The following is a 27,984-nucleotide window of genomic DNA, read 5'->3' as shown; positions in this document are numbered from 1 at the left end:
TATCCGCAATGAATGTGTCAATCAAACAGAGTGCGCTCTCTTTTCAAACTTCCAGGCAAATTAAAACTGCTGGCACTCCGGAACTCCAAACAGGAACCCCACTTGGTCTTCGGCAATATTCTTACAGAATGGGGTATCTAGGCACAACTTACGACCCGCCCGTCTTGTGGGACACAATGAATCTGGCGCGGTAGGCTGAATAGATGGTATTTTCAACACTTACCCTAATTTTGAGGTTTGTGTCTGATTGTAAACTGTAATTTCACATAAACAAGACACTATCTGCAAACGAAACTACCAATTTATTCAGGATACACTTACATCACATAGTGCAATAAAAAATTAGGATAGTGGCAAACCTCGTCATCCGCTCTCAAGAGAAAACTATACAAAAGAAACAGAAAACATTCTCAAGTAAGTTAATCAGAAAGAATAGGATAGTGAGTCCTATGTTACAGAAAATAGTGAATCTTTCTCACGACCACAATGCCAAGTGCAAAATGTTACACAAAAATACAGTTGCACCAAACTAAGACACAAACTTTAATTGAAATTCATTGTGCGAATCAGCTCAGGTTTTCGGAAAAATAAATTCTCGCTCACTACTGTACGAATCAGCACAAGCTATAAGGTCGGTCGAAAGTATTCTCTTATCTAATACGTATTATTTAAGAGTTAAGAACATTATCATCACATTGTAGACTGACAAAATAAAATGACTAATTACCTTTGTGTAGAGTGGCTGCTGAAGTATACATCTTTGGCTGTATGACCTTCAGACAAAAAAGAAGAATGTATGCCACTTGTACTCGGAAGTAAAGCAGAAAAATTCCCACTACAATTATCTTTCCCTAAGCGAATCATGAGGTCTTTTTGTTGTAAAGGTAACAGCGTTTCGGTCTTTGCTTATTAGTCATCTGCCATTTACTGAGGTATCGATACTTACATTGAAGATGTGGATATGGAGACGAATAAACGTCTTTGGAGTAGTGGTATCTGTCGAAGTAATAACTCACTGATATATATGTATCAGTTTATTCAATGGTTGTGTTGGTTACATCATGCCTCTATCGGGAAAAGGTACATTTCAGTTCATATTTGCTTATTGAAAACAACTGAAGTGGTATCTGTCTGACATGGGTCATATCACGCTTTCTCCAAATAAATTTGGTTACTTGTTTATAAAAATTCAAATTAAACATGTGTGACACTCATTAATCATGGCTAACTTTTCTGGTGTGATGTCACATCGCCTGACGAAGTCAGTTACTAATAGATCTACATTTTCTCGCATTGGTGTTACCAACATCTGCCTTAGTTTTCTGGGCAAGCTGAATATAGATTATAATACAAGACGCAACGTGGCTGTTTTGGAATATACACTCGTAACACGTGACTCACTGAGAGTCCTTAATTGGTGTTGAAGATAAAAGCATATCACGTAAATATTAAGGTAAGTCAGTACTCACCAATGCACTGTAATAAGGGAATCGTCCACACCACAAGGACTCGTACTTGTTGAAAATGTTTTTGCCCGAGCACACCCGACATGTAAAGATCTGTTGCAACAAGAGCCCCGTATGCGTTGGGTGGTAATAAATGAATGTAAGCTGCCACTTTGCGTGAATGTAAAATGGCGATATTACCACTAACAGCTCACCTTCATGTTGAGGGTGACTCCGCTGAACGGGTTCCTGAGCAGCGTGGGTGAGGAGCCGGCCTGCATCTTGTGCCTCCTGCTGAGCGCCAGGATCACCACGAAGACGACGAGCAGCAGCAGCATCACCGCCGTCAGCACGCCGATCACCACCTCCACGTGGCCTCCTTCGCCGACGTCCACCTCGGCTGTCACCGCGACTGTCAGACGCGACGCACAGTGATAAATGGCACTGCATCCGCGCCGGGGTCCATCAATAGCTTGTAAGCACGTCTACACGGCCATTAATCTTTTGCTGATATACATGACAGTATGTAAAACTGGTATGTAAAGCAACCTCTGCAATTCAGCATTATCTGCTTTCTCTCACGGACACAACAGCAGCGTACTGCAAAAAGTATTTTGTTTTGTTTTTTTAAATTCAGTTCGGTAATTTATAGGCAATAGTCCCAAACTCAGCGACCAGTGTATGGATGGTACGTATCCTACATAGGTTAACAAATACTGCTAATCTAATGTTATAGAAAATACCACAAGTTCCGGGTAATGAGACTGTGTGTTACCAGAGTGCATTTCGGCTATTTCAGAAAAACAATTAAGCTTGAAGCATCCTGTTATAGTTAGGATGACTTTTTTCGTTTAGAATACCGATTTCTGGCTGTGAAAAAGTGGATTATGAAAACATCCGTGAATACACCTATGAAGCGGGATTTGAGCAGCTAAATGGAGAAAGGTTGTTTGCAGGTGAAGAGAGCGAAAACGAGGCGATCGAGGAAACTATTATCACTCTCATCGAGACGTTGAAGTACGTATATTTGCTATTAGAGTATGCAGCGTATATGCAACCATGCGAGACTCCAATACTGGTCTATAAGCATCGACATGCAGGTAAGGGCTCAGTGTGGCCTTCGAAAGGGATCTTTTTTGATCGGCCCTTATAATACGAGAAGTTACAGTTTGTAACGTGACACCTAACACAGAAAAGCCGGCCGTTGTGGCCGTGCGGTTCTAGGCGCTTCAGTTTGGAACCGCGTGACTGCTACGGTCGCAGGTTCGAATCCTGCCTCGGGCATGGATGTGTGTGATGTCCTTAGGTTAGTTCGGTTTAAGTAGTTCTAAGTTCTAGGGGACTGATGACCTAAGAAGTTAAGTCCCGTAGTGCTTAGAGCCAACCCAACACAGAAAAACATCTTCCCCATTAATATGGTTTAGAGCTGTAAGAAACTCCACATCACAGGAAAATTTCACAGAAAACATAAACGATGCTATTGTCCGTTATTTGTAACATTTTATGTCTGCGACGGGCTGAAGACGATTACATGAAGAGAGTGGATAAACATAATAAATAAATAAATAAATAAATAAATACAGTGATTAAGAAGTGATGCAAAACAATTCAATTAAAATTAGTTCAACTGAGATGACTGTTTAATAATAAGATTTTTATCCATAAAACGGATGAAATGTTATTCATGCCGCTAACGCTAAAGATAACGAGTCCATATCTATCTCGTTCCATAGCACTTATTATTTATAAGAATCTTTTGACTTGGCAACTGGTGCACTTCACAGGATGTTTGCATTTTTGATGTCTCCCCAAGAACTTATCACACGTAAACGTGTATATACCTTTACTGCAGAAAGTCATACGATACTACTTTTAATTTGTAGACCGGATGACATTTATATTCGTTGTTAGAGGGACACTTTATTACTTTAATTTGTTTTCGTACTTCGTCTGCAAAATAATGGTGCACTTCACAGGATGTTTGCATTTTTGATGTCTCCCCAAGAACTTATCACACGTAAACGTGTATATACCTTTACTGCAGAAAGTCATACGATACTACTTTTAATTTGTAGACCGGATGACATTTATATTCGTTGTTAGAGGGACACTTTATTACTTTAATTTGTTTTCGTACTTCGTCTGCAAAATAAATGATATTGCGGTCAATATCACCACTTATGACCTGCAACATAGCAAGAAAGATGCTATCATAATCCATGGTACGGTAATGTCCGACTATTAAAAATCATTTAATGGCATGCACCATCAAATGACGGCGTGCAACAGTGTAAATTTCACTTCTTCTTCTAATGTCACTCGCACACGTTCAGAGTGAGCCGAACGACTGATGCTACAGCACACGCTCCGTCCTTTCCAACCAGCGGATTGCTACACTGCGCATGCGGCCACAAATACTCGAGCAACAGAGACGTATATCGGTGGCATATAAGTCTGCATGTATTCGTCGTTACAGGGAACGAGCCACACTGGAAAGTCAGTGTATCATTAAGAGCTGCGCTGTCGCAACTGCTTTGCAAGTTTATTAAAGAAATTGTCGGCTTCCATGACTTTTCCAAGCTGAAACTACTATCTTTAGTTATTAAATTCTTCGTCAAATTCTTGCAGCTGCTTCTTTCAGCATTAAGTCCCAAAAAGAAGGTTAAGTGGACACTAGAATTTCGACATTTTCGCACAGATAGAGTGACCGATGTCGATGCGGTACTCTGCAAAGTCAATGTAATGGGCTGTAAGTACCAGGGGCACCTAAGTGTTCTGTGCGGCTGTCACGAACTGCACGAGTCGTCTGTTAGATGTATGAAAAACCACACTGGAAGTGAATCTTGTAAACCACATCCCTCCGGAGCATCGACTCATCTTTAACGGAACCCGAAAGAGTTGCTTTGTTCGGGGGGGGGGGGGGGGGGGAGGAGCGAAAAATCACTTTTACTTGGTGCTTCCTGAAAATCCGCCACATTTTTGAAGATAGGCTTTCCACATATGGCACAAAAGACCTAGCTTTATATCTTTCTATTTCTACGTCTGCATTCTTTAGGTCCATCTTCCTTTTTATCGGTAGCCCTTTCCTATCTTATGTGGGGGAATACTCGCCAGCTTCAAAATCTCTAAGTGTAGAAGCTCATCCTGCAAACTGTTCTCGTCAGCAAAGACGTGTGCTCAGTGAACCAAAGTTCTGACAACACTCATTGTCTGGGAAGGGTGACGGCAGCTACTTGCAGGTAAATAGGACTCCACATGCTTGTCCCAAAGCGCCACCCTTTCTGCAGCTAACCGAAACATCTGGAAATGGAAGGCATCCTTCCATTTACATTTCCGTTATACACCACATACATGGCCATTAGCACTCGTATCTGCAAACTACCTGATTCCAGCGTCTGCCGAAATTTTAGAATAGCAGGTGGAGTTTATGCGGCTGCACGACCCAAATTTAATGGAGCAGTCATTGCGCTGGAAAGGAATGAAGATTCACATATAATTAATTACAAATTAAATATGAAACTACTTACTTGTTTCTATGTTGCTGACTGGCTCAACGACCTCTCTGGAATCCAAAACAATTTCCTCGTCACCGTAATCGATATCGAGTTCCTCAGTGAAATTTCCGAACACTGGAACTATATAAAACGAAATCATTACAACGTGGTTGAATTTCAGAGTAACAGACTTCTATGCAATTATCCGAAGAAATAAATATCGCCCACTCTGATTACCCACCAGATTCGAAAGAGACCTCGCTGATCATGATCCAGCGGGCGGCGAAGAAGAGTCGCAGCCGGACGAAGCGGCCGACGCGGCTGTGAAGCCGGATGGTGACGGTGCGCGCGTTCTCCAGCGCCAGGTCCGGCATGTACGTGAAGCTCAGCGGCCGCCCCGGGAACTCGGAGCCGCCGATGCTGAACGACACCAGAGCGCGGCCGAACACCTGCGGCATACCACGGTTCGGTGGCTGAGACATTCCTAATTGTGGTACTGCCACTTTGTTGCCTATGACTTTGTCGATGTGCTAAGCCATTCACTATCCGAGAAAGTTTGGTTGTAACAGTAGAACTGAAAGGCTACAAAGAATTTAAAAAGTAAAGAATTTTTTAGTCAATCTTATTTCTACTGTCCTGATGCACTATGTAAGTAGGCTGTTTATGTTTTCTCTATGTAAGTAGGCTGTTTATGTTTTCTTATTGGCAACGTTACGTAGCGCTCAATATGAAAATCACTGGCTGTGCTGTGTGCAGTCTGTGGCTGCTTTGCATTGTTGTAATTCTCGCCATTGTAGTGTTAGGCAGCTGGATGTGAACAGCGCGTAGCGTTGCGCAGTTGGAGGTGAGCCGCCAGCAGTGGTGGATGTGGGGAGAGAGATGGCGGAGTTTTGTAATTTTTCATGAACTGGTATATTTATATATGATGATATCAAGGTAAATACATTGTTTGTTCTCTATTAATATCTTTCATTTGCTAACTATCCCTATCAGTAGTTAGTGCCTTCCATAGTTTGAATCTTTTATTTAGCTGGCAGTAGTGGCGCTCGCTGTATTGCAGTAGCTTGAGCAGCGAAGATTTTGTGAGGTAAGTGATTTGTGAAAGGTATAGTTTAATGCTAGTCAGGGCCATTCTTTTGTAGGGAATTTTGAAAGTCAGATTGCGTTGCGCTAACAAAATATTGTGTGTCAGGTTAAGCACAGTCATGTATAATTGTTCAAAGGGGACGTTTCATATGTCGACCCTTAGCCTAGGATACCTCACTGGAATCTTCTGATTTTTTCTTGTAGTTTGTGTATTTAGTGTAGCTTTTGTTTATTGCTAGCGCGTAATTGTAGAGAGAATTTCCTTTGTAGTTGCAGTCTTTCATTGTTGTATAGTAAAACAGTTGTGGCATGCATGTAGATTTGCACCAAGTATTTCGCAGCTGCGCTTACAATTAACTAGATATTATTTTCAGTGCTATGTTAATGTGTTCTTTTATTTTTGATCTTCAAATTGTGTTTTTCTGTGTTGTCGTGTGAAATACTGTGACAATAATGGCGTGTGAAAAACGTAACACTAGGCTCCAAACTAAACTGAGAAATAATAGTGATGACGAGCGTAGCTTATCAGCGCCGCCGAGTAATGAATTTACTAATGTTCAAAGTAGTAATTTGGTAACTGTGCACAGGGAAATGGAGCGGGCGTCAAACAATGGCGTGGACAGTGAAACAATTAGTGAAGAGGGAAGCATTATTGATCGACCGGTCGGCAATAGCTCGCCTCAGGAAGCCGAAATGACACGACACGATCTCGCAAATACTGTAGATTCAGGTTTTGGATCCTCGCCGTTTTCTCGAATAAGTCAAGACACATTTTCTGCTTGTCAAAATGTGAATGTTTCCGGTGTAAATTCACTGCCGAAAAGCACTGAGGAACATGTTTCAGACACCAATGCATTGTTATTACAATTAATACAACAAATGGGACAGACACAGCAAAAGCTTCAAAAGTTAGACACAGTGGAACAAAATCTTAAAAAGTTAGACACAATGGAACAACACCAGAGACAAACACAGCAACAGTTAGACACAGTGGAACAAAATCTCAAAAAGTTAGACACAATGGAACAAAATCTTCAAAAGTTAGACACTACACTTGAACAAACACGTGAAGATTTAACCACTGAGTTACATAACATTGAATCGAAATGTCAAAAAGTCTGTAATGACGTAAAAACACAAATTTGTGAGCATTTTCAACCTATTTTTTCGCGGCATGAAAATGCATTACAGAATCACGAAGCAGCCATAAAAGAACTGCAAGCCATTGTTCATGAAAATCATGAGACCTTGTGGGCTAAAATTGACTCAGTTGCATCTACCGATTCGGTTACGCAACTTGCAAAAACTCAGGAAAACTTAAAGGACACAGTAGATACTCTGAAACTTGGTTCAGAAAAACACACTGAGGAAATGTGTTCACTATCGGAGAAAGTAGCCGAACTTTCGGATCAGGTCACTAACTTATCTACAAAGGTAGATGATGATCTGAATGACACAAGACCTGTAGCCTTCACTGACACTGAAGAGTGCGAACAAATTAGGAAATTCAAACAAAATCAGAATCAGATTAATACGCAACACCAAAGAGAAATCCGGGAAGTACAAGATCAGCTGACACAGTTAATACAAGAATTACGTATTTCAGAGGATACTCGTGCCCCAACTTGGGAAGAGGGACTTAGAAACACGGAAAAGCCGCAAAATAATAACACAGGGCATTTCGGAAGTTATGAAAGAAATTGGCAATGTGCACCGAATTTTGAGATGGAACGGCCGACACGACCTAACAATGACCGATATGCGACTCGCCGACATGATGATTTTGACTATAAGCTGTTCATTACTACACGTAAATTCAAAACGTTTAAGAATTCTGCCAACGACATTCATCCACAAGCGTGGCTCCATCAATTCTCTCATTGTTTCCCTCCCAACTGGTCATTGGAGCACAGGTTAGAATTTATGTGTGGCTACTTAGAGAATGAACCAGCTGTAAGAATGCGATCGGTCATTCACGATTGCCACAGTGAAGGAGAATTTTACCATGCCTTCCTCTCAGCATATTGGTCTCAAGCCACACAAGACCGGGTAAAACATGGTATCATAATGATGAAACATTTCGAACAATCTGAATTTTCCAGTCTTGTGAAATATTTTGAAGACATGTTGCACAAGAATCAATACCTGTCAAACCCATACAGCCCCTCAGAACTCATCCGCATTTGCTTAATCAAACTGCCTAAACATTTACGACATATTATTTTAGCAGGACGTTGCAAAGACGACATTGAAGCTTTTCAGGGACTGTTACAAGAATTAGAAATTGACACTGACAATCGCGGAACGCGAAAACAGGAACACAACAATTACAGGTCACATCCGTCGCAAATCCGCGATGAAAGAAGTAATAACTGGACACGACAAGGCTATTCTCACAACACAAATCGTGACCAAAATAGACACCACCCGTATGACAACCGTTGGCAGAGTAGTAATAACTACAGGGAAAGATCACCTCTCCGTGGTAATGACTATCACAGAGACAATCAGAGAAACAGGCAATATGGGAACCAAAACAATTATTACCGGGGGAGACAGAATAACTTCAGACGCAACAGTTCAGCGCGGAGTTACGATTCAGGGAGAAATTCTCCACTACATGACCGACAAGGAAGAAACTACAGAATCTACCGACATGACGACAGACAATATGATCGTAACGACAGACCTGAATTGCATCAGAACTGGCGGGATTCAAACAGAGCAGGGCCCTCTCGTCACGGTGAATTTGTAGAAGTTAGGTCTCCTAATCCCAATAACGACGCGCGCCAACAAAGAAGCAGACAATGACTCACACCGCAGGCAGCCGCGTGCGCCGGCTGGCTCAGAGAAAAATAACATTGACGCTAACCTTGAGCAAGATTCCAGTATTCTTTACGGACGAATACCGCATGATAATTGCATTCAAGTTGAAAGTCTGCGTACTAGGAAGAGTAAAGGATTGCACCACACTTCACATGTAAAACCGCTTACTGAGAGATAATCTGCTTTTTAACTTAGTCTTTGGTATAAAACTTTTCACTTCACATTTCTAGTATGCTTTGTCAGACTTAAGAAACTGTTAACATGCAACAATGTTTGAAGTTAGATATCCAGCCAAGAACCAAGAGAAATTATTTAAACAGAAATTACGAATGCATTGTTATTGCGAACAGACGACACAGTGTAATTGTGTGTGTACATTCTTGCTTGTTAGTTGCACGATTAGAACATTTACCAGTACTGCTAATGAGATTTTAATGCAACATTTTGGTTTATTTGAAAATACATTCTGAATTTAAAGTGCTTTCTGAGAGATACCAGATGACACAGAGGTTAGTTTATGTGACAGCTACACGATTTTATCACGACGCTACTAATGAGTGACAATTTACAATGTTGATTTTGCGGTGTTTCTGTTTTATATCTGCACAGTTTTCTGAATTCTTCTGGAAAGAAAAACATGTTTTAGTAGTAACTTTTGTGGTATAGCAACAATGAGACAGCCTTGTTCGTGGCACAACATTACGTTACTGTACAGTGCTTTCTTCATCACGCCAATAAGTATAATAACTACGATATCTATACGCAAAGCATTTCACTTTTATTTATTATGAGGTAAGTACATTGGCTTCTGCAGAACTTAGCTTTCGGAGGAAAATAACTACGACACTTCCACAGAGATTATCTTACAACAAGATGCACATTTAGCGCTACAGGACACGCATTTCAGTGATCAATTTTATACTTAAAACATTTATTTTTAAAGATTTTTGAATTACAAAGAAAGTTTTCCGTGATATATTTCATTCCATTGGTGTAATCTGTAACACCTGAGGGTATAATTACATAAATCCTCAGGGGGGTACACGCCTACTTTGTGTACCATGTGTTTGGCAAGCACAAGGAACCCTAGCTAATATAGTATTTGCTTATACAACTTTACACATCGGTACCTTATTTCTCTAACACACAAATTACACGGCTATCTGATCATTTAACTTAGAAATAAACTTTTTTATTACATAAGTGACAGATGTTTACGCAATACACAGTTGGGTAACTTCACACTTATGAAACTGTATTTTGTCTGTTCTTTGTAAACTATTCATATTTTTTCGGAACCATTGTGATACTATGAGAGCTTTGAATGATGTATTTGGTAAAGGGATTATGATTTTTAAAGTACGTTTGAGGCAGATGACACTTTTGACATGAGCAGAGAATTTTTTTAATTATTGGAGGAAGCTACGACGATTTTAAGATTTGACTGAAGTGTTATGATGTTATTATTACGACGACGATGTGTACTATGCTGTTGAGGTATGTTTATGATAAATAAGCTGATGCTATATGAGGAATCTGATTATGCTATGTAGCTATTATGATGAAATATTGAAGACGTGTTGATGAATATGAATATGTATATGTGTAATAAGGTAAGGAATAAGGAGTAGGGGTTAGGGACTCTGATTTATGAAAAGGTTGTTGGAAACCAAGAATCGTACTTTAAGAGTTATGAAATGTGTGTGTATATGCATGAATGTATCACAATGCCACTGAAAATTTTTTTGGACACTGTTATATTTATAGGGTTTTGTTTCTACAGATTTGCAACGCTAATTCTTGACCTGTGAAATATTTTTATATGAGACTACCACGGTAGCAGAATCTCCTGTCGTAAATATTTCCGTACGAAAGTTAAGTGACCACCTGCACGTAATGCGTCGCGGGCACCCAGCTGTGTCAGACGCCTGGAGAAAAAGCCATTATTGCGAGCCCTTTTCAGCGGCACAGGTAGCACAAAAAAAAAGGGGAGGCCATTATCCTTGGAAATATTCTTACATCTGCAAACCTGATAATGACAAGTGTCTTTCTACGAGAATTGAGAGCTACTGACTTACGAAATGCCACATGACTATTGAATGATATTTTTATGCTTTGGTTTGCGTAATTGCTTATTTCATTTGATATCTGGTTTCCAGCTGTGTTGCAGCATTGCTTTTATAAAATGAAATGCATTTGCTAATGTGAACACTTTCTGTCAACAGATCTATTAAATAATTATTTTATGATCCACATTCTTTAAAAAAGGAGCACTTGGAAAGGAAAGAACAATAAGAAGGAACTAGTAACAGTAACACATAAGTTTCTTTTCAAGTACTTGGTAATTTCTTTTGTAGAATAAATTGTGATGCATCACTCTAATGTTAAGATGTGACATAGGTATTAGACATGGCCATTTTAGTGTAATATTTTTTCTGCTTGCGCTATGTCATGTTTAGGTATAAGTTGCTGCTGTTTGCCAGGCATAGTGTTATTGAATTTGACTTTTGCTAATTTATACTGTAGCTTGCTTTGCAATTTTCCATTTTTTTTATTGCTGTTTATAATAATTGTTTTACGTGCTGCTGCATTGCCTCGTCCCTTAGTTTAGCATCTGAGCTCAGTAGATTTAAGTTAGCTTAAGAGGGGGTAGACTATATGAGAAACTGACTATGGAGAATAGGTAAAGAATGCATTGCGAAGTTATATAAAAAGGATTTGGGCCCAAATGAGTATTGTACAATCAGAAATAATTATTTTGAAAGAAATATGAACAGAATACAGAAAGCATGCTTGGATAAGATTTTTTTGGTGGAAGCAAAGGTTGAAATAAGATGAAAGATCTATGGAATGAAGTTTTGGGATGGACTGCAGTACCAAATGTTACACTGAAAACGAACCCTGTCCTTTCCTTTTGTGTTATCCCACTATGTGTTTGTGTACCCTTGTGTATTTGTTTTCTTCCTGTCTCTGTGTAGTTTCATAGAATTTTTTCTTCTTTTAATATTAAGCTACATTCACTATGATGAGGAATACTGTTATCCTCAAATATAATTGGCATTAATAATATGTTATTTACTTTGTAAAGATGTTAGACATTATTCATTCTGTTTAAATGCCCATGTGTGAAGTTGATGTTTCAATAATTATTCTGATCTTCTATGTATGTACTCATGTCATAATTCCTGTAACACTGACGTATATGTCTATTTCTATTCTTTTGTAAAGCCCCTATTACTACAAATGTTATCTATATTGTTATGTTTTTAATGATGTATTGTGTACCTTTGTGATTGCATTCTCATGTTATAAAATTGTAATTGTTACCAGTTCTTCAAATTAAGTAACATTTCACTGCACACGTTTCTGTTGGTCATAGTACATGAACAATATGTGAGAAGTAGGGACTGATAGTGTTTGCACGTGTGTTAATGATTCAGCAAGGGACTGGATAACAGCATTGCAGGATCTAAGGACAATTCCAAAAACTTTGTGAGTGCACAAGTGGTGGTTTATGGACTTGCTATATTCTCCGCAAGACTCTTCAATGGTGAATGTGCACCTGCACAATCGCAACAGATGGCTGCTGGCTATCTCTACAAGGACTACAGTGGGTCTGCACCTCTGGTGGCCCACCAATACCATTATCTCTACAAGGACTACAGTGGGTCTACATCTTTGATGATCCATCAATACCATTATTTCTACAAGGACTGCAGTGGGTCTGCACCTCTGGTGGCCCACCAATATCGTAATCTCTACCAGGACTACAGTGGGCCTGTCCACACTTTCTACAAGGACTGCAGTGGGTCTGCACCTCTGGTGGCCCACCAATACCGTAATCTCTACCATAACTACAGTGGGTCTGCTCTGTGATGACCTACCTACCAATATTCTTCCATACTACGACTGACTCTGCTGTGGGTTTGCTCTGTTGTGGCCCATTACCTGTATGCATGTCAAGAGTCAGCACTGTCTTTCCGTTGGAAGGACAACACTACTTCTTCAAGACTGCATGGAAATCCACTGCTTCTGTGTGCAATTTCTTTTACTAATGAGACTTTGTGAAAAAAACCCTCTAATTACTGTTATGATGAATGATCAGGACTATCTTTATGGACTGTGAGAAAATTTTAGCTTTTGACCAACATTGTATCAATAAGTGTGTGCATTTGATTTCTTTGTTATTGTAATTATGAAAAATTTTATCAAATCATTATTGGCCACTGCCCAAAAAAAAATTTGTAAAATTTTTTGTGGGGAGCATGGGGGCTATGTAAGTAGGCTGTTTATGTTTTCTCTATGTAAGTAGGCTGTTTATGTTTTCTTATTGGCAACGTTACGTAGCGCTCAATATGAAAATCACTGGCTGTGCTGTGTGCAGTCTGTGGCTGCTTTGCATTGTTGTAATTCTCGCCATTGTAGTGTTAGGCAGCTGGATGTGAACAGCGCGTAGCGTTGCGCAGTTGGAGGTGAGCCGCCAGCAGTGGTGGATGTGGGGAGAGAGATGGCGGAGTTTTGTAATTTTTCATGAACTGGTATATTTATATATGATGATATCAAGGTAAATACATTGTTTGTTCTCTATTAATATCTTTCATTTGCTAACTATCCCTATCAGTAGTTAGTGCCTTCCATAGTTTGAATCTTTTATTTAGCTGGCAGTAGTGGCGCTCGCTGTATTGCAGTAGCTTGAGCAGCGAAGATTTTGTGAGGTAAGTGATTTGTGAAAGGTATAGTTTAATGCTAGTCAGGGCCATTCTTTTGTAGGGAATTTTGAAAGTCAGATTGCGTTGCGCTAACAAAATATTGTGTGTCAGGTTAAGCACAGTCATGTATAATTGTTCAAAGGGGACGTTTCAACTACTACAGCTTATAATGTCTTCTTCTTGACATACGTGACACATATTTCATTTTCATTTATTCGTTTTACTAATTCAGTTCAAGAATGGTTCAAATGGCTCTGAGCACTATGGGACTTAACATCTATGGTCATCAGTCCCCTAGAACTTAGAACTACTTAAAAGTAACTAACCTAAAGACATCACACAACACCCAGCCATCACGAGGCAGAGAAAATACCTGACCCCGCCGGGAATCAAACCCGGGAACCCGGGCGCGGGAAGCGAGAACGTTACCGCACGACCACGAGCTGCGGGCACTAATTCAGTATTCATCCAACCCAATGTAATTTCTATTCTATAAAACTGTTGAGGTTTTCGTTACCACTCCTTGACGTGCTCGCTGTTGGCGTTCGTCCCGGGATCTTCGACCTCGATTATTTAGTGGCAGGATTAGACCATGAATGTCTGGACCAATGGTAACCACTTGTATGTTAAACACCTAGAAGTGAGCGCAATTCCATACACTCACATATCTTTAGGTTGTACGTAAACGATTCAGTGGTAGACATTTGCCACTGACACAATGGTGACTCGACAGTAAAATGTTGTCCACCACATACTACCATGTAAGACAGTGTGTACAAGTTATAACTAAGGCATCTTTACAGGGGTTGAGGAATTGTAATGTGGAGCAAGACAGTTAAGTTTAGGATAGTAACACATGTATCGTAACACAGCTAAACGCAAAATACCACAACATACGCAAAAAATTCTCGCATTTTCAGCGCCACCGAATAGAACATTACGTACGTCATTCACCCACAGGGTAGTTTTAGATGGTTTTCGTTTGATTTTGTGATCTGTCCAGACAGGTTTCTACTTGTTTTGGTCTTATGTCAAAGCGGTAGGTGGATCAAAACAAAATGTCCAGACACTATGTGACCAAAATGGTACTGTAGCAGGGGATAACAGACTAAAGGCCGAAGTACTAAATGTCTTTTTCCAAAGCTGTTTCACAGAGGAAGACTGCACTGTAGTTCCTTCTCTAGACTGCCGCACAGATGACAAAATGGTAGATATCGAAATAGATGACAGAGGGATAGAAAAACAATTAAAATCGCTCAAAAGAGGAAAGGCCGCCGGACCTGATGGGATACCAGTTCGATTTTACACAGAGTACGTGAAGGAACTTGCCCCCCTTCTTGCAGCGGTGTACCGTAGGTCTCTAGAAGAGCGTAGTGTTCCAAAAGATTGGAAAAGTTCACAGGGCATCCCCGTTTCCAAGAAGGGACGTAGAACAGATGTGCAGAACTATAGACCTATATCTCTAACGTCAATCAGTTGTAGAATTTTGGAACACGTATTATGTTCGAGTATAATGACTTTTCTGGAGACTACAAATCTACTCTGTAGGAATCAGCATGGGTTTTGAGAAAGACGATCGTGTGAAACCCACCTCGCGCTATTCGTCCACGAGACTCAGAGGGCCATAGAAACGGGTTCCCAGGTAGATGCCGTGTTTCTTGACTTCTGCAAGGCGTTCGATACAGTTCCCCACAGTCGTTTAAGGAACAAAGTAAGAGCATATGGACTATCAGACCAATTGTGTGATTCGATTGAAGAGTTCCTAGATAACAGAACGCAGCATGTCATTCTCAATGGAGAGAAGTCTTCCGAAGTAAGAGTGATTTCAGGTGTGCCGCAGGGCAGTGTTGTAAGACCGTTGCTATTCACAATATATGTAAATGACCTTGTGGATAACATCAGATGTTCACTGAGGCTTTTTGCGGAAGATGCTGTAGTATATCCAGAGGTTGTATCAATGGAAAACTGTACTGAAATGCAGGAGGATCTGCAGCGAATTGACGCATGGTGCAGGGAATAGCAATTGAATCTCAATGTAGACAAGTGTAATGTGCTCCGAATACATAGAAAGAAAGATCTTTTATCATTTACCTACAATATAGCATGTCAACAACTGGAAGCAGTTAACTCCACAAATTATCTGGCAGTAGGTACTAGGAGTGTTTTAAAATGGAATGATCATATAAAGTTGATATTCGGTAAAGCAGATTCCAGACTGCGATTCATTGGAAGAATCCTAAGGAAATGCAGTCCGAAAACAAAGGAAGTACGTTACAGTACACTTGTTCGTCCACTGCTTGAATATTGCTCACGAGTGTGGTATCCGTACCAGATAGTGTTGATAGAAGAGATGGAGAAGATCCAACGGAGAGCAACGCGCTTCGTTACAGTAGCTCGGTACGAGCTTCTGTTGAAGTTTCGAGAACATACCGTAACGGAGGAGTCAAGCAGTATATTGCTCCCTCCTACGTATATCTCGCGAAGAGACCATGAGGATAAAATCAGAGAGATTAGAGCCCACACGGAGGCATACCGACAATCTTTCTGTCCACGAACAATACGAGACTGGAATAGAAGGGAGAATCGACAGAGGTACTCAAAGTACCCTCCACCACACGGAAGAGACGCTCAGTAGGTCGGTACGGGCTTTTGTTAAGGTTTCGAGAACATATCTTAACCAAGGAGTCAAGCAGTGTATTGCTCCCTCCTACGTATATCTCGCGAAGAGACCGTGAGGATAAAATCAGAGAGATTAGAGCCCACACAGAGGCATACAGACAATATTTCTGTCCACGAACAATACGAGACTGGAATAGAAGGGAGAATCGACAGAGGTACTCAAAGTACCCTCCGCCACACACCGTCAGGCGGCTTCCGGAGTATGAATGTAGATGTAGGTGTAAACGTACCTGCTGCTGTGTTTGAGCCTTATTGTCATACTGTGCCACCAATAGATGTTTGTACCTGCTGTTGTGCTTGTGGTCTTCGTTTGTAGTGTACTATTGTACAGTAGTAATTTTTCACTACAATCCAGAATGCAAGCAGTAAAAGTACTTCATTTTTAGTGTGTTGCTGTTGACCACAGTGAACTACACGTCTGCAGCAAACACCGACAAGATGTTATTGCCTAGTAAATCTCGCTGCAATGCTAGAACTACTGGTCAGGTGTACGTGGAGCATTTTCCACAACATCAGGCGCCTTTGCACTACCTCTTTGGTGTGGTGTATCAGCAGGCCTCGGACACGGGTACATTCACTAATAGGAGAGCCGAATGTGATTCTTCCCGGTTGCGCAGCACTCCCGAGTCTGAAGAGGCCGCACTAGGTGCAGTGCAAGAGGAGGCGACGACGAATTCCAGCAACATAGCGGGAAGACACAATATGGAACACCAACCTTTCTGACGCTTACTGGATGAGCAGTAGCTACACCCACATCGTCTCCCCAGAAGGTACACCACTCAATGTAGCGACAGGATTTTGCACCACGAGCCCACTTTTGGAGTTGGTTCTTGCACTGTTGCGTGCACGAATTCAATTCCCTTGACGGATCCTGTTCACTGATAAAATCATGTTCACCAGGGAAGATGATCTCAGTACCCACAACAATCATGGGATTATAGGAACGATACGGTCTTAACATTTGGGTGGTGTTCCTGGATGGACGAGTTATTGGGCCACACTTTCTTCCACACATGGGTGCCACACATGGGTGCCACGTACATGCGATTCCTTGACTGCGTACTGCATGGACTTTTGGAAGTTTTTCGACTGCATGTGCATCAAAACATGAGCTTCCAGCACATTGGCGCACCACCTCAAGTTTCATGTGTTGTCCGAGATCATCTGCATCTATTTGGGCAACAGAGTCCGCACAGCTTGTACTGCACGGCTTCCTGACATGAACCCACGAGAGTGTTACCTGTGGCGCCACATGAAATCCTTCATTTACGAAACCCTGACGCATCGGAAGAATACCTATTGGCATGCGTTGCGGCTGCGGCGGATGCTGGGCGACAATGGAGTGTTGATCATCTGTACTGGAACACGGTACGGAGGTACCATACCAGTGCTGACGTCGATGGTCGTCTTCTCGAGCCCTACCTATAAGCGGACATAGACGATGAGCGGCAGAAGCCAGGGAGCATCGTGAATCGTGGTATTTTGCATCTCGCGGGAAGACGGCGCGTTTCCGAACATATTTCCGAACATTAAGTCTTATGCTAAATTTAACCGTCCTTCTTCCCACTGCAGGTAGTGATAATTTGTAAAGGGATTTTAGTTAGACGATATAATTGGTGTGCAATGGATCATAGGATGTGAATGACATCCCGTACACGGACAGTGCAATGACTGCCCAATATGCAGACGACACAGCCACTCTCACCAGTGACTGTCACGATACAGCTAACGTTCGAAGGCTTCAAGCCCATCTCATCGCAATGAAAAGATGGTATAGGAAGATCAAAGTGGAAATAAAGACCCAGACGCGCGTCATTATTGTACTTCCTAGAGAGCCGCGATCGATACCAAATACTCATCCAATTGTATAGGCGAAGACAATGATACATCTGGAAGCGACATACTGTACTCCTTTTGACTAATTGACTTTCAGCTAAGATCTGCCAAACCTCAAAATATTACGATGTTTACTGGGAGACAGATATTCCAACCAAATAACGCAGTGTTCTGCAATATGGGATAACTTTAACATGTTGATACATTTCGCGCCGTGATTTCCTCTCAGAATGCCTATTGCACTTGGTAATCGGAGGATAATCATGGAGTGCAATAGAATTGATATTCAGGGTTCCCCAAGGATGTGTTATAGGCCCACTGCAGTTCGTAATTTACGATTTAGGAGAATATCTGAGCAGCACTCTTAGATTCTTTGCAGATACCAAAACCAATTCCAACATGAATTAGACACGATATCTGAATCGTTCGAAAAATAGAAACTGTGTATCAATAAGGAAAGTATTAGGTCTTCCACGTCAGTACAAAAAGAAATCCGAACCATTTCGATTACACGACAAATCACATAATTCTGAAAGTTGTCAATCCGACTATATACCTAGAAATTACAGTTGGGAAGAAGTTAAGCGGGAACGATCACATATATAATGTTTTGCTGAAGTAAACCAAAGAACGCGTTTTAATGCCGGAACACTCAGAAGTCTACTGAGGAGACTGCCTACACTGCGCTTTACCGTCTCTGTTTGTACTGTGCTGTTTGGGATCATTACCAGATGGGACTGACGGAGTTCATCGTAAAAATTCAAACAACGGGAGCTCGTTTTGCACCATCTTTGAACGAGGGGAGCGAGTGTCATGGATATGATAAGCTAGTTGAGATGGCAATCACGTTTTTCGTTGCGGTGATATCTTTTCGCGAAATTTCAGTCACCTACTGTCTCCTTTGAATGTGAAAACCTTTTACTGTTGCCAGGCTACATAAAGAGAAGTCACCATCATGATAAAATAAGAGGTGTTAATTTTTCCCACGCGCTGTCAGTGAGTGGAGCGGTAGAGATATAGTCTCAAGGTTGTTGAAAGAACCGTCTGCCAGACACTTCAGTGTAAATTGCAGAGTAGTATTGTTTATGTAGATGGAGATGTGATCAAACTCTGGGTGCGTAGTCAATCACGTGATACGACTGAGAAATCCGTTTTCTCGTCTTCCATTGGCTGGTAGGTGGCTGGAAAGAATGGCGCCAGTTTGAGTATGAACGTCTATGGAGGATGGCACGTAGTGCGAGTGTGTGTTTCACTCAGCTTCATTTGTGTCATAATTCGTCGTCCAAAATATGGATTTTCAAAGCACCCGGATTCACGAGATGCCTCCATATTGTCAGACAACTGAACACTGACACGTTATAAATCCTTCTCAGAGAATCACAGTCACGGTAGTTACATGACAAAACAAACATCGTAAGGCACAACAGGAATAATATCTCCCAAAGATAGAAATAGCTCTAAGGAACCAAGATACTCCATCACAGACGAAAGCAACGGGAGCTCCTGCTACATGGCTGACTGCAAACAAAGAATAAACAAGATTCTGGACATACACAGTCCAGGCACATTAATGTGACCAGTGCCGATGTTATAGAGTCCACGTGCAATGACCACTCGCCGATGGTAGGTGGCACAGCTTAGAAATGGAGGGCACATAAATCGTGTCTGGAGGGACATGGAAAACAGTGCAGCCGCTGTCGTAATGCGGAAACGTTACGATTTATCTGCCGTGTACGAAATGACAGGGCCTTTGGCCTCCGGGGTGGGGGGGGGAGGGGGGGGGGGGAAGCAAGGGTGGAACCGTTTCCGAAACGGCTAAGTCTGTAAAGATTTCGCTTATAGCCCCGCGCTATCAGAAACCGCCGCCGAGACAACTGTAGTTCACCATCAGAGACAGGGCTAAACGATGACTGCGGGGATGAGTACGGACGAATAATAGAGGTGCAACTGTTGCACAACTAACAGCACACATGATCCAAGCGGTTACCAACATGACCTCCTTAACGACCGTTTCGCTGACGTAGCTGCGTATGGGCCTCAGCTGCAGGCGCCTGGTTTGTCCACCTATGCTGACTACATCCGCACGCCAGGACCGCAAATGGACATATCAGTGGTGAGAGGTGGCTTTTTCAGATGAATCACGTTTTATGCTCCATCGGACAGATGAAGGTTGGCGTGTACTTCGTGAAACGTCTGAAAGCAAACATACTGCAATCTTCTAAAGCGTCCAGGCCAGAGGACGGAGCGGTATCAGATAGGGAATGTTTTCGCGGCATTTCCAGACCGATCTCATTATTCTGAAAGGCACTATGGTTCGGCACACATATGGAGGTATCCGTGGACAAGGTGTCTGTTCCTACATGCACCTCGTTTTTCGTCGGCACGATGGCATCTACCTGCAGGACAGTGTAACGTGTCACACACCTGGCAGTGTACGTGCGTGGTTCGTAAAGCTCCTGGATGATTTTACCAGAAGCTCCTGGTCACCAAACCTCCAGGATTTTAATCCAATGGAGAAACTGTGCGACAGCATCGATCGGGCTATTCTCGCCATGTACGCTGAACCGATGAAATAAATTCCGAAATCCGATCTTCACCGAGGATGCAGAGCATATATTATTAAAACCAGCTTTCAAATCGCGCAATGATCACCATTCAAAGATAAGGAAAATTAGAGCTCGTACTGAGGCTTTTATACTGTCGAATATCCCTCACCCGATCCGTGAGTGGAACAGGAGGGGGGGGGGGGGGGGGTGATATCCCTTTGGGGCTAGCGGAGTATATATATAGATGTAGATATGTAGATGTAGAGAAACGCAGCGCAGCCGGCCACGGCACACGGCACTGGAGTCGGCATGGTTCCATGTTCCTGTCGGTACCTTCGAGAATCTATCTGACTCTCTTTCCGCGCTACAAAAACCTTCTGACAGTTGCCCATATTAATGTGATTGGACAGTGCATACGTTACAAGTGAAATCCAGCACCTAATCTTTATGAAGTACGGATTAAACTGCGGAGCGAAGCGAAATAAAAGTGTGCAAGGCCAAAATCAGACACGATCGCTCTGAGTCTGCAGCACTGTGGAAAAATATCTCCGAAACGATTTAGGCTACAGTTTCAGACTTGTGTTGAAAGTGGAGTATTGTAACATTCAGCCACCATCAAAAGGATCTTAGGTCAAACACATTACTGTTAATACGAAATATTTGCAATCCTAGTTGCCCGCATCTCGTGGTCGTGCGGTAGCGTTCTCGCTTCCCACGCCCGGGTTCCCGGGTTCGATTCCCGGCGGGATCAGGGATTTTCTCTGCCTCGTGATGGCTGGGTGTTGTGTGCTGTCCTTAGGTTAGTTAGGTTTAAGTAGTTCTAAGTTCTAGGGGACTGATGACCATAGATGTTAAGTCCCATTGTGCTCAGAGCCATTTGAACCATTTTTTTTTTGCAATCTTAGTTCATATTTACATAGACAACTCTTGGGCATTGGCCCTTTACGCAACTTTCATTGATCGAGAATGTATCACCCAGTGACAAGTCACAAGCGACAGGGTAAAAGCGCTTGTGACTCCTCTATATAAGAAGGGTAAAAGATCTCACCTGTAAAATTACGTGTGCTACTTAATTCTTGAGTATATTCTAATTTCTAATACCATAAATTTTCTTGAAACAGAAAAACATTTATCTACAAACTAGGACACATTTAGAAAGCATCCCTCGGGTGAATATCTGCTTCCCTTTTTCTCACGCGACGTCCTACGAACAACGAATAAGGGTGCGGACAGATGCCAAGCTTCTAAATTTCCGAAATGTGTCTGTTGCCTCACTGCAGACTGCTAAAGAAGGTCTGAACATGAAGAATTTGTTCTCACATATGTGATCTGTTTCAACACTTCGTAAGTAGCAGAACCCAGTACATTTTCCTCGTAGGTGGGTGTTCATCAGACACACGGGTATTGTCTGCGGTGCTTCAGGGAAGAGTGATAGGTCCTCTCCTGTTCTCTACATACATAAACGATCTAACGAATAGCGTGAGTAGTGATCTGTGACTATTAACTGAAGACGCAGTGGAGTAATAGAAACTGTTGTCTTTGAGTAACTGTAAGAGGACACTCAATGACTAGGACAGAATAAATGGTGTGATCAGAGGTAACTTTCCCCAAATGTAAAACAATTGCAGGTTAATGCAAATGAGTCGCAAAACAATCCTATACTGTTCGCACACAGTATTAGTGGCGTGCTCCTTGACACAGTCACGTCGGTTAAATATATAGGAGTAGCTTCGCAAAGCGATATGAAATGCTAAGATAACGTAAGGTCGATTAATGCGAAAGGCGGGCGGTCGACTTAGGTTTATTGAAGAAATTCTAGGAAAGTGTAACTACTCAACACTGCTATGCAAATCGTAAAGACCTGATATATAAAGTAGTATAACATATTAAATACTTGCTGGAAATGAATTAATGTGCAATAGCATGTTGCCAGAGGTCTCCCAGTCGTGAACAGAAAGCTGGACGGTACACTGCAAGAGGTCAGCGTTACTATAGCACCACAACACGAGGCAGTTGAAGAAACGGGAAAAGGCGTTGTGTATTCATCACCGAGCAGTTCCGGTGCACTGTAGTGGTATTCTTCACTACAATATGGCCCGGAGACTACATCCGAGTGACTTAATACGGACATTCATCGTCGGGATACTGCAGCAAGCGCGAAGTGTTACAAGTGTAGTCCAGGAGTTTGGTGTTGCTTACAGCGCTGTTTCACGTGCATGGGGAGCGTTCCGAACAGCATGTGTATTGCTGCCCGAAGGAGAGGAGGTGGTCGACCAAGGGCAGCTACAGCAGCACATAACGCCTACATTCTCCAACTGTCACTAAGAGGCCCACGTCAGCGGGTGCAATTGCAACCACATTTAATAGGACTGCGACAGACGCTATTACACACTCCACAGTGGCATGCCGACGGCACTGGTGTGGTCCTTTCGCCCGACGACCAGTACGTTGAGTTTTGTTGACACCCGTACATCGGCAGGACCATTTGGAATCGTGCCAAGAAACTGGACCAAAGAGGAGTGGGGTAGCGTTCTGTCCTCAGATGAAAGCAGATTCAGTCTGAGTAGTGATTCTTGACGCACCCTCTTGAGATACAATAGGCAGAGCTAGTTGTGTTGGTAGTTTGAGTGGAGCGGTCTGTTGCCTGACCAATCTCTGTGACGGATATGAAGTGAATGCCATGCAGCGCTTCCTTCAACACATGGCTCAAGTTAAGGGACTTAAGTCTGGAGAGTGTGGAGGGCAAAGCTTTTCCAGTCCCATCGATCGAACAAGTCAGTCACAGGTGCGGTATCACACCACCACATTCCCTGGAATTAATCGCTTGAGACCTCGGCTTGATTGAAGAACCACCTCATGGTATTCACTTCAGAGCTGCCGGGCAACAGACGGTTCCACACGAACGGTAAACACAACTAAGGGTGTACAACGACTACCACGTCGCTGAGAACGTGCTACTGATTATTTAGAAGGGCCGTAAACTTATAACATGTATCTACTTTGCATAAGTTGGAAATAATCAGTTGCCCCTACTGAAGTTCACACCTTCGTATGGTCCGCCTTCCACAGAGCTACTGTATGTTACTTGGCAGTGATACATCATGTGAAAGCTACTTTGATCCGTAAGTTTTGAACACCATTGTTTAAAGGAGATAATGTAAAGGACACTAGTGCGACGGATACTTGAGTACTGCTCAAATGCTTTGGAACTACACCAGATTGGATTAAAAGAAGACTTCTTGTTAGTAATTCGGAGGTGTGCTGGTACATTTCTTACTTGTAGTTTAGATCAACACACAAGTATTAGGGCTATTCTCTGTGAACTCAAAAGGGAATACCTGGGGATAAGACGACGTTCTTATTGCGAAACACTATTGAGTAAATTTAGAGAATCGGCATTTGCGGCTGACTAAAGAACGGCTCTGTTTCCGCCAACATGCATTTTTCTCAAGGTCGCGAAGAGAAGATAAGAGAAATTAGGTCTCATACGGAATCATCTAGAAGCCGTTTTTACCTCGATCCGTTTGCGAGTAAAAGAGGAAAGGGGATGACTAGTACTGATAGAGTGTACCCCCTTTGAACCGAATAGAGGGTTGCGGTCTGTGTATGTAGATATAGTTGTATTGTGGATAAAATTCTTATTCAACATCGTAAAGGCAGATGAATGTTCGATATACTCCTATTATGCGGCAACATTCAGTTGTTTGGGTGTCCCAAGATGAACTGAATCCAACAAGTCTTGTTCTGCAGCGAAACGCTTCCAAGAAAATGATGGATTATTTATTCGGCTACACTTAATATGCCGCGGCCACTGCTTTAGAGTATCAAAGCACAGGTAATCTCGAGTAGTACACAACAATTCGTATGCTACTAGTCATCGAGTAAATAAGGATAAAAAGCCTTAAAGTATCTCCTCGTTCTTCGGCCAGATAATTTCAGCTGGTCGGACAGTTTATCACATTTTTTTGGCAGCGAAAAACATCTAACAAATATATCATTACCCATATTCAACTGACTAATCGCCTGAAGAATTTATTTTTGCTCTTGTGACAAGCAAAAAGGAATCCTCAACCATTTTATCATCTCAGGTTATTATTGAATCCTTTCAAATAGTGTTTTTGTACTACGAATATCAAAGAGGAAAAAGGGTTTCCCAAAATTTGTTATAGTCCACGCTAAAGTGAATAAATCATAAAACCTAATATTTTAAGGAACAATAATACGATTTGTAGTTTAAAAATAATTTTGAAATACCTTAAAAGCTTAGATAGGCAGGCGAAATTGTTAATAAGGAACAGAAACAATCTGGGATCGTTTGTGACTGAAGCAAAATGCTCTGCAGCTGACAGTCTTCGCGTTTAAGTTAACTCTCGTTTTGTTTCCTGTTGTACTATACTGCCACTTTTTTCGTGCGTATGTAAAACATCTACCTAGAGCTTGGTGTGTACGTAAACTTTATTTTCAGGCTAATTTATTTAGTTATGAATCTAAATTAGAAGGCTGGAAGATACGCTGCACGAACTTAAGACACCTTTGCCATGATTGACTGTTAACGCATTCATTGTGACCAAAAATAAGGAGTTTTTGATGCCTTACTAGTACCTTTGGCCATCCAGACCCGAAGGTGTAAGCGGCCACATGATGCGCTTTCCACTACGTGTATGTTGGCATGCGTACTGCATATCGCTGGTGCTGTATACTTGCTGGCGGTTGAGTAGCGCCCCAGTGTTCTCTAGTGCTTCATCGTCTTGTCTCCCCTCCCGATGTGAACGCCCCACCCCGACCCAAACAGATGCCTATCACTAAATTGGCAATTTCCAAACGAGTGGCTAGACCAATGGCGCCTACAAATTCTCCGTGAAATCAGTTGTGTACTATAAAAGCAATAAATTCCAGAATGCCGTTTATAGCTCCATTTACGAGCCGTTATCTCCTTCTGCGAAGGCGTCTTCAGTTAATTATTCTCGTAGGCACTTCTTGGACGAGACGTTACTTCGCGTACGTCAATACCTCAGTAAGGAATGATATTTATGTGTACACCACCACTAAACTACGGTTAATGTGAGAACAGTTTCATTCTCAGATTAAAACACATTCTTAATTAAATAAATTGTCTGTCAGCAGTACTGCACGTTTTGTAGAGAATAGACCTTTTCTCTTTCACGAGGAAAAAAAACTATTTTAATATCTATTACTGGAAAAGTATTTTTCTGTAAGCAATAAATAATGCAGTTTCACTAGTATGATAACACTTTTGTCTTTATCATTTTCACATCCCTACAGCAAACAAAGCTAACAGTGGCATATTATCAGTTACTTCAAGCTTAACGAACAGCCAAGATAGCATGTGAAATCCCGGATGTATGGAGGTAGCTACGCAGACATAACAAGATTCAGTTTCGAACATTCTTATCGACATTTATGTTACGCAAATGTCAGGTATAATCCTCATAACTGTCTCCGAAGTACAGTCTGAGAACGACGATAGAGCGAATCCTGAAACCCGTACAGTCGTGGTGCTCGCTATTTTTCCTTCATTTCCTTTTTTAGAAATCTGTCGTAACATTGGGAGACTCTCATGTCTTGTACTGCTACGACGTATTCCACGTTTAATATCCTGTAGTAATCAAATGGTTCAAATGGCTCTGAGCACTATGGGACTCAACTGCTGAGGTCATTAGTCCCCTAGAACTTAGAACTAGTTAAACCTAACTAACCTAAGGACATCACAAACATCCATGCCCGAGGCAGGATTCGAACCTGCGACCGTAGCGGTCTTGCGGTTCCAGACTGCCGCACGGCCACTTCGGCCGGCTGTAGTAATCAATATAGTCTTTCGGTGTTGGAGCGCCGACCATGCAAATGATAAAGAAACCTACCCCCCCCCCCCCCCCCCGCATTTGCCACAAGTAATTTAGAGAGTCGTCTAAAAACAGAAATAAAAAGGAAGAGACGAGTATTTGAACACCATTCGTGCAGCATAAAGCTCCAGCGTCTTAATCACTGTATCACCCAGACCACTTCATTGTAACCGAGATGGATATCAAGGAATAGTCCGTATTTTTTTGGAAATATCGTACATTTTCGTACCTGAATCTAAGGAACAGCCTCGGAAACTGTACCACTGACCTCAGCGATATTTTACAGTAATCCGCTATGCAGCTACACTGACACGTTAACCCGTATTCATTAACGAACGCGTTGTACTTAGAGCAAAAAGTGTGTGTTGATGATCAACCTGAAGTATATCATAGACTATTTTTTTAAATAAGACTGTTTATGATAAGTTCACATGTAACGGATGACAGTGTACATTTCATTGCAAATTTTATTTAAAAAATGAACTGTGTTTTTCCAAAACAAAGTTATTTCAAATCTGCGATTTAAAATATTACCTAAATTGTCTTAAAATAATTGTAATGCTATTGGAGAGAAGACATAATTGCAGTGTGGCACATGTCTCGAAAATCATCATTTATCGGACACCACCTTGTAAACAACTCTGAACTTACTATCTGTGAAAATATTGTAATAGCTAAGTCGCCATTGTGGTGTCAAATGATCAGTGTATGCTGCGACACTAGCACAACATGTTCTATGTTTTAATTCAGAATGGCCTCAGGAGTAAATCGGCCTGCAGTTTTTATCAGATCGTGTTCATGTCTGTCTCTAACACAAGTGCTTAACGTTTATGCTGCCCATATCATCTACACCTAATTCTATACATATATGGCTGCTCTGTAATTCATGCTTAGGTTTCTTGCTGAGGTTTCATCAAAACACCTTTAGACTACCTGCATACTGTTCCTCTCCCAGATAACAGGCTGCGAATACGAACAGTTAAATCTTTCTGTGCGAGCTCTGATATCTCTTAGTTTTCTTAGTTTATGACAATCCTTATTTCTCCATGTGTAGGTGGATGTCAAAAAAATATTTCCGCATTGGGACGAAAAATTTGATGATTCAAATTTCGTGAGAATATCACCCCACAACCAAAATCGCATTTCTTTCAATGATTGGTATCATAGCTTGCATATCATGTTTTTGACATGCTATGCAATATTTATCTATGTCCTCTTAAATCATACCAGGTAAGAAATCCTCCAGAAGCGGAGGGACATGTGCAGTGTAGGCAGCCTCTTTCGCACAATCGTTGCATCTTCTAAGTGTTCTGCGAATAAAAATAAAGTATTTTGTTCGACTTCCTCACAACATTATCTGTGTGATCGTGTAGCTTTTTCAGTATCAATCGAAATAAAAACCCTTTCACCGATGCCTCAGTGAAAACTCAGTCATTACTTCTATTTGAAGATTGCCGTAGGCGTGCTATTAACAGTCTGCGGAGGTGAACACATGTATCTAC

The 27,984-nt window shown here is 41.7% G+C and overlaps 1 protein-coding gene across 1 annotated transcript in view; it reads right to left on the bottom strand.

Moving 5' to 3' along the window:
- LOC124595665 (discoidin domain-containing receptor tyrosine kinase B-like) overlaps positions 1 to 27,984 on the bottom strand; it is a 412,183-nt gene that overhangs the window by 66,628 nt on the left and 317,571 nt on the right. The window contains exons 7-9 of the mRNA XM_047134513.1: positions 5,181 to 5,388; positions 4,973 to 5,080; positions 1,661 to 1,857 (exon numbers count right to left, since the gene is read on the bottom strand). Coding sequence (XP_046990469.1) covers positions 1,661 to 1,857; positions 4,973 to 5,080; positions 5,181 to 5,388 — 513 coding nt within the window. The remainder of the gene's footprint in view (positions 1 to 1,660; positions 1,858 to 4,972; positions 5,081 to 5,180; positions 5,389 to 27,984) is intronic.

Source organism: Schistocerca americana, chromosome 1 (assembly GCF_021461395.2).
Source record: "Schistocerca americana isolate TAMUIC-IGC-003095 chromosome 1, iqSchAmer2.1, whole genome shotgun sequence".
NCBI classification, from domain to species: Eukaryota; Metazoa; Arthropoda; class Insecta; order Orthoptera; family Acrididae; genus Schistocerca; species Schistocerca americana.
Note: the sequence above shows the minus strand (reverse complement) of the source record. Positions and strands in the feature narration are given on the sequence as shown.